This window comes from Berghia stephanieae, chromosome 8 (genome assembly GCF_034508935.2).
Source record: "Berghia stephanieae isolate SIO BIC M18660-M18661 chromosome 8, UCSD_Bste_1.3, whole genome shotgun sequence".
Taxonomy (NCBI): Eukaryota; Metazoa; Mollusca; class Gastropoda; order Nudibranchia; family Aeolidiidae; genus Berghia; species Berghia stephanieae.
The window spans coordinates 39,361,762-39,369,996 of record NC_088367.1 but is presented as its reverse complement, the minus strand read 5'-3'; the positions used below and the strand labels follow the sequence as shown (position 1 = coordinate 39,369,996).

The following is an 8,235-nucleotide window of genomic DNA, read 5'->3' as shown; positions in this document are numbered from 1 at the left end:
TATTTCATAAAATTCCAATATTTGAGTTCAACCAAATAAAAATGTAACATATTTGATTTAAAGATTCATTATTGGTTAGCACTGATAACAAGCTTCAATTTTAATGTTTTCATGACGTTTGTAAACTGTATTCTTTAAATTTCTGTAAAATTTTGATATTCCTCATTTTTCCACAATCAAATTTGACCCCCCTCTCACCCCATCCTCCTCTTATTATATGCCCGGCTTGAAACAGGAATCAAGCAGCTATTTTATGAAAGAGCCCCATGTAAAACCAAATGCTCACTCCAGAACAAAGACTAAGACAAAGCTGCACATTGGCAGGGATGACACCGACACTCACAGAAGAAATAGAAAAGATGAACATCAGTCTCACCCAAATGCAAGCACGTTAACACCCCCCACACACACATACAATGAAAACGAAGACAATTTAAAATTTCGAATATTTGATTTATGAAACAATTGACATGAACACACTGTATATCTTGTAATAATCCCTGATTGTGTAGTTACATTTTTATGACAAATCATTACACTGTCACATGGGATAGCTTGACTTGAGGTGAGGATTTTCTTTTTTTTGCTATGTTTTTTTTTTCCTATGTTTTTTTTTTTTTTTTAGCATTGATAGCTTTGAAGTAATACTCCTTGTCCTTAAAGAATTGCTTTATATCGATGCTGTCAGATAACTAAATATACTAAATATATACTCTTACAGGTCCAAATTCAAAGCGGCAAAGTTTCCCCTCAAGGCAAAGTTACCCTATTTGACAGTATCCAAACAATTATGAAATTAAAAGAATGTCCAACAACAATGTAATAATAATAATAATAATAATAATAATAATAATAATAATAATAATAATAATAATAATAATAATAATAATAATAATAATGATGATTATATTAATAATGACAAAAAGTACAATCAATTCTGACATGAAAAAAAAAAGTTTCTAACCATAGGTGTGGCTCCATCGATATAATAGAGTAGAGCACAGACAAAGTCCCATTCAAGGACAGGCAAAGGATAACAGAGATGATTTCAAATAAAAACAATATCTCTTTTAAAAAAAACCTACATTTGACTGCGTCCTTCTCAGCTAAGGACCCCTGCCAGGACCAGGGGAAAAAATGAGTAATGTCAATCCAGAACAAAGACAGAGCAACATGGAAATTGAAAACATTACAGGGGTATAGAAAACACACCAAAAAAATAAAACCTCTTCGTCCCAGAAAACTACACCCAGTAAAGGGGTCTTAATGTATTTTTGTATATCAACTGGTTGGTTCTAAAGACAAATTGGCCATCCCATTTAAAATACATTTTAAATAAAATTCCTGGAACTTGGGTGCCTTGTTTTTCTTACAAAAATGATATTTTAAAGATCATTCAGTTTTTTAAAAAAACGGACATCGTGCCATGGTGAACGAGGCTTCGCTTAGATACCGGTATTTTTTAAAGGGAAAGTGAATACATGAGTTTTGAAAAATTACGGGATAGCCCACTCGTCAATAATAACAATAACACTGCTAAAAAAAAAAAAAATGGCCCTACATAACACTAACACAGCGAAATATAAACCATTAATTTTACGTAGTCTGATTAGCAATTTTAGTGTAATCCATCACCAGCCTATCTAGTTGAATAAATATTGTAGTCTTGTCTTTAAAAAGTATCACATTGCATACCCAGAAAAAACTCTTAATTTGCTGTAAAAGCTGTTTAAAATTAAATGCATGAAAAACTCTAAAAAATGAAATTTTGAAAAAAAAGTTATAGTAATATCTCTTGGAAAAGTTTATCTCTTCTTAGAAAGTTCTTTAAAAATAAATAATGGGGATCCTGAATATATCACGCACATATCTTCATGCCTCATAAATCAGAACTCATTGCGGTATACACATATCGTCATGCCTCATAAATCAGAACTCATTGCGGTATACACATATCTTCATGCCTCATAAATCAGAACTCATTGCGGTATACACATATATTCATGCCACTTCAGTCAAGAGACATATGCCCTGGTCCAATGCTCCATCAATATATCAATGTCTCTTTAGTCAGAGCTGACAGTAGAGGTGTATGCCCCTTTGGGTACATCAGGAACTTTCCTCCAGTCCAGACCAATTTGCTTCATCTTTACAGCAATATCAAAAAGGTAGTCATAGCTCTCACACCTGGGTGAAAGAATATATAAGATAATAACAAAAACTGGTAAGAAGGTAGAAAATAATTATGTTAATGAATTAATATCAGGGTTTGAGGTTGAGGTAGATTAATTTATTAATTTTAATCTTAACCCTTTGGGGGTCCTGATAGCTCATTTGGTAGAGCACTTGCTTACGCATATCCCAAATGTATTATAACAGGGTTTTACACTTGAGTACAATTTCCTGAAACTCGTTCAAATGTCCTGATGTTTTTCCTGTCAGGTGTACCTCAAGGAACAGTTTTAGGCCCACTTCTTTTTTTGATTTACATCAATGATATGCCGAGTAAAGTGTAAAAAGGATAAAAAAAAATTGACTTTTTGCAGACGATAACCTTCTTTATAGGGATATTCAAACATCAAAAGTTTGGAATATACTTCAAGAAGATCTGGACAGGCTAAAATCATGGGAGAAAGAATGGAAAACGGAATTACACCTGAAGAAATGCCAGCTAATTTGTATCACAAACAAAAAGAAAATAATACATTCAGATTATTATGTACAAGGAGACAAATTGGAGACGGCGCAAAAAGCTGAATATTTTGGATTAACTCTTGACAGCAAAATTTCTTGGCAGCACCACATCAATAAAGTTTGTAAAAAAGCCACAAAACTTGGATTCTTAAGAAGAAATGTGCACAGCAGTCCGTTTAAGATAAACTGCATTCAGATAAACTCTTGTTTAAAATAAACTCAGAGGCTGTACCCGATTTTTCTGCTCTAAATCATTGTTAATTTAAAATGCTTAAAGATAAACTCTGCCCGTGAGCTAGTTTGGATAAGATAAACTCATCACGATCTGCACAACTGGGACTGGGATAGACAGGGAGTCTTACAATCATCTCTCCACCCCCACCTTTTAGACTCCTCATCATGCAATTCATTCACTTGCTGCCATCAAGAAACAACACCGGCTATATTAGTCTAGTGTGTAGTGTGTACAAAGATTCATTAAAATACACAAGCATGTTGTCACTTGATGCACACACTCACAGGAACATGTGAGTTTGTGCCTTTGTCATAGCACACAGAGACTATGGGTATGGGGGCCAAGGCCTTTGTCTATCACGCCCTTTCCTCCTCATTGTCTCATCCATGCCATGCACATCTCCACTGCAACATTTATTTTTTGAGAAAAATTACACTATTTGACAGTAGTTATCCTTATTTATATATTGCGGTCAATCTTACATTTTTGACAGGATTATAAATAAGAAAGTGCTGGTTTTACTTACATAGTTTTAGCTTTCTGCCAGTTCTCACCCCAAACATATACACCGTGCCGACGCACTAAAATGGCACATGTGTCTGGGTAGTCTTCCATTGCTTGAGCCATGGCTTCCTAAATAAACAAGTCAAATAAATAGAGTAAGATTTTAATTGTATGAGAAATGCAACCTTAGATGTAATGCACTCAGTACAATTTGGTATTTCTGCCTCTGGCATACATCCAATTAAATTTACTACTATATCCCTTTCGTTTGGTGAAACCCAATTTTAATATAGTTTAATATTTAAAAAATTATCCTTTGTAAAAAAAAGTGACAGCTTTATGGGCCCTATGGTTAAAAGAAGTAATTAAAAGAAAAGCAAAAAACAAAAAAAAACAAAACAAAAAAAAAAACAGAAAAAAACAACAAAAAAACAAAACAAAAACCCAACAGACATACAAAAAAACAATACTTAGAAAAAACCAAACTTAGTCCTGACAGTCAAAATAAGGAAAAAAAAAATATTAAAAAAATTTCTACATTTCCTGAGAAATGTGTGATTAGAGCGTCAATTGTTTGTCAGAGCTAATCTCAGATATTGACTGGAGACAATGACAAGTAGAAGCTTGAGTGAGAGTCTATTGGTACTATGTTTATTGTTGGGTGAGACATAACAACGAATAACCAAAAAATAAAGAACCCCCCCCCCCAAAAAAAAAAAAAGCAAAAAAAAAAAAGGAACAAACAAGAGAAACAAAACAAACGAAAAACAAAACAAAGACAAAAAAACCTTCCCCCCCCTCCAACAAACTGAAATTAAAACAAAGGACACAGAAAGGCATTTATCATTGCGTCTGGTTCAAATTGTGTGGATGATATTTGCTGAAAGATGCTGTCACAGGCAAGCAGTTTGCTCTTAGCAACATTTCATCTCTCTATCTATGCTTGTTAGAAAAACTAAAACACTCACCTGCAGATCTTTTTCGAAAGGAGTGTTTTCAATAATGGGAACCACAAGCTCCTCATCATACCTGTAGTAAGTCCCTGATGAAGACAAAATTAATCTCACTTTAACATGTGCATCTGTGTACATGCTTTTTTTGTGTGTATGTGTGTGTGTGTGTGTGTGTGTGTAATTGAATGAATGAGTTAGTAATTTGATAAAAGAATAAATGAGAGACTTGTCACTCAACTGTGAGTACCACGGATGGACATAAGAATTCTAAATAATTTTTTTTTTCATTTTATACCAGTACAGAGAAGTGAGAAATTTTGAGATGTTAGATTCGGTAAATTTTTCAGGATCTTTGATAAAAAACGTGAAACAAAACCAAAAGACAAACCAAAAGAGAAAAGAAAAACAAAACAAAACAGAACAAAAAAAACAAAACACGTTTTTCTTCATAAAGGTACTGATAGCTGATCAAAATTCACACTGCTTGCATTTTTATTTTATCCTTTTTTTCTTCTTACAAAAAGATATTCTATATCGCTGAGTCATCCATGACATTCATTGTTTGATTATCCTTTAAATTGAGTTTATTTTACAAATGAAAAAGTCCACACACTTTTCTTCTTCTTCTTCCTCTTCAAATAAACTGATTGTCTCAATCAGACTTTTGCCTTCATAAAACTCATCATAGCATGACACTGCCCTATAAAAATAATTAAATTAAACAAGGCGACAACCACTAAAAGAAAGTGATTGAACAGTGAGTTGTATTCGGTATTACAATCAATGGGATCGTATGTTTTCTTCAGCACAACATACGACTCAATTTTCACTTTCACCTTGTATTGATTTAAGGGCAGCATCAGGCAGTAATGTAATGAAGACTATGGTTGGATTGAGTATTACTGTCAATTTATAAAACCAAGAGAAAAAGCTCAGAAGCTTCAGAGAAGTCGTTCCATAAGTGGCAATTATTTGGGGAAAATGAGAATAGATGCGATCTAGCGGTATGACACCCGCCTTCAGATTGGAAGGTCTTGGATTCGAGTCCTGTTCTGAACAGTGCATGGTTGAGTACTTGGAAAAGGTTATCTACTCATATTCTCTCACCACACTTAGGTGTAAAATGAGTACCTGGCAGTTAAAATAGTTGTCTCTGTCCGAGAAATTGTAATATCACCTAAGAGGCGCTTTGAGCACATTAGTGGATATTACGCTATATAAAAGCTCAAGTAAAAATGTGTTGTCCTACATTTTAAGAGTTGCTGTTGGGTGCCCTGTAAAGCATTTGAGCATGTTAAGTGGATATTGCATCATACAAAAGCTCAAGTTTTAAGATGGATTGAAAATTCGATACCCCAAAATTATGTTGTTAAATTCAACAATTTTTCAATGTTCAGAGATTTTAATCAAAGGTAGCACTGAAACAACAGTCGGCAGCAGATAACTTGAGACCTTATTACAGTAGAATTACTTTAAACCGAAATTTTGGGGACCTTCTAAACCATTTCGGTTTAAAGACATTTTGGTTTAAAGCAAGTTCCCGTTTTCCGATGTTTTTCAAGTGTAGTAACTATTTAAGGAATTTGCTCATTTAATCATATCATGGGTTTCCCCTTAAATGGAGTTGTTGAATAAATGCCGTCTTTGTAACCATTAAAAAAAATGTTATTTTATTATTCTTTGTGTGTGTGTGTGTGTGTGTGTGTTTAAAAATAGTTTTCGGGTTTTTCGTTTTCCATTCAAAATAGTTGAAAGAGTTGAGTTTGGGATGCCGTGTATTTTACATATCTCCGTCTTGCTCAATTTTTTTTTCATCGACTTCACATAGTGTTTTGATTTTAAACTCCAACATGTAAGCACAGTGCTTTCTTTTGGACATCTTTTAGTAAAATGTAAAGCTAAAATAAGATCGAAAGGTCTTGTGTGATAATTGATAATGAGGTGAAGTGAAATGGAAATGAAAATGCGTGTCAATGCTAGGCTGTCTACTACACTCCCCTCTTTTGTTGAAAAGCCATTAGGTTCAAAGCCTAATTACATAGACCCCCCCCCCCCCCCCCTTACACACACATTTAAACAAACTGGAAATGAAATGGCATGTCAATGGTAAGTACCCTACCCCCCCCCCCCCCTCCCCCCCCTCGTGTTGAAAATCCAGTCAGTTCCAAACAACGACTTCTTATAGTAGACGATGGTTCCAAAGCATCAGCAAACGAGTGAGAACATCTCGCTTGCGTGATTCTACACCCCAACTCCCCCTCTTTCCTCATTTTTCGCCTGCCAGTCACCCGTCTCTTCCTTTTCCAGTCTGTGCGATTGTGGTGTTGGCCAAGCCCAAGTGCAGTGATTGAAGTGTTTTCCTACCCCCCACCCTCGTCTTAGGCTTACGGTCTTTGTTTTGTTATCGGGCATTATTACTTGTGGCCACCTTCCCGAATTTTTGAAGAAAAATAGAGAGAGAAAAAGGGAAGGTGCTCTCAAGTTGTTTCGGTTTAAAGAAAGTAATGCTTAGAAGTATTTCGGTTCATCGTAAGAATTAGTACAAAGATAATGAAGGAGCTAGTACAATTTATTACATTCTTTGCGGTTTAAGGTATTTTTCGGTTTAGCTTCTTTTGGTTTAAAGTAATTTTACTGTATTTGATTTTCATGCAAGTCAGTAATTTTTCTTGACCCCTATCCCCATCTTTCTTTATAATACAGTACAGCTTTGATTGCAATGGGAGCTCGGGTGAGCTATGACAGGAAATTTTAAAATCCCTGTTCTACAGCTTATATAATTCATATAAATCATGCATGGCTATAACATGATAATATTTCTTGAAACACAGCTACAATGGGGGTGTGAGAGGCACATTTAGAGCCTGGAGGCTTAACTCGATGTGACAATTTTTTCCTCAGGTCCTGTTGACATTGAGCTATCCCTCATCCACTGTATTTACCTTTTTGACATTTTTTGATGGCTTTGATCATCTCCTGGTGGGTGATTCTGAACTCAATTCCTTGTTCTATGAGGGTTGCCATGACAGCTGCTTTTGAATGAGAGTGGATGACACAGCCAGCATCTGGGGAATACCAACATAAACAGGGGTGACATTGACTGGTCACAAAAAAGGAGGAAATTTTTCATTGTGAAGATCATGACCCATCCATGCAACCATAACCTATAAATTTGAACTTCACTCAAATTCACTGAGATGCGATCCAAAATTTGTCTCACAGCAATTTCTGACACGACTCGGGGAATTTCAAAAGTTGAAAGTGTAATTACATTTGGTGGTTGTAGCAGGGATGATGATGTGGTGGTGGTTGTAGTAGTAGTGGTGGTAGGAATGATGTAGCAATGACTATGAAAAATGTTTTTTTCTCTTTTTGAGGAAAATTTTTGTTTAAAATCAAAGCCCTATTTTCACTGAGTAAAAATGTTTTTGAATTTTGAAAATCCATTCATAAATAAACAAGTTATGCAGTTTCAAAGGTGTCATTTATTTGGATGACCCGCAAAGAGGAAAAATATGGGACGCTTTTTCAGCATTTTTTTTTTACCTTTGGTTATATCTTGCGTAATAAGTGTATTAAAAGATTGAAACTTGAAGAGCAAATTAGGATGGTGTTTTGCAAAATACGGGAAAAGTACTCGTCATATTCATATGAAATTTTACAACCAAAAAGAAGAAATGTTCATGTATTACCTTGTCAGCGACAAAACCTCCACGCCCGGTAGTTTTAGAAATATTTTACTCCAAAGAGAAAAAATCTATTTTTAACGGTCTTCTGGTAATCGCACGAGTTTTGTCGCTTGACATAATCTAAAATGACCTTTTTTCTAACTGTGTGCCAACTTTCAGT

At 34.8% G+C, this 8,235-nt stretch overlaps 1 protein-coding gene across 1 annotated transcript in view; it reads right to left on the bottom strand.

The window, feature by feature from the left end:
* Positions 1-432: 432 nt before the first annotated feature.
* The window catches only part of LOC144978657 (methylthioribulose-1-phosphate dehydratase-like), a 21,785-nt gene continuing 13,982 nt past the window's right edge, over positions 433-8,235 (bottom strand). The window contains exons 5-8 of the mRNA XM_078924976.1: positions 7,329-7,451; positions 4,402-4,475; positions 3,456-3,562; positions 433-2,187 (exon numbers count right to left, since the gene is read on the bottom strand). Of these exons, the coding sequence (XP_078781102.1) occupies positions 2,067-2,187; positions 3,456-3,562; positions 4,402-4,475; positions 7,329-7,451 (425 nt within the window). The 3' untranslated portion in view covers positions 433-2,066. The remainder of the gene's footprint in view (positions 2,188-3,455; positions 3,563-4,401; positions 4,476-7,328; positions 7,452-8,235) is intronic.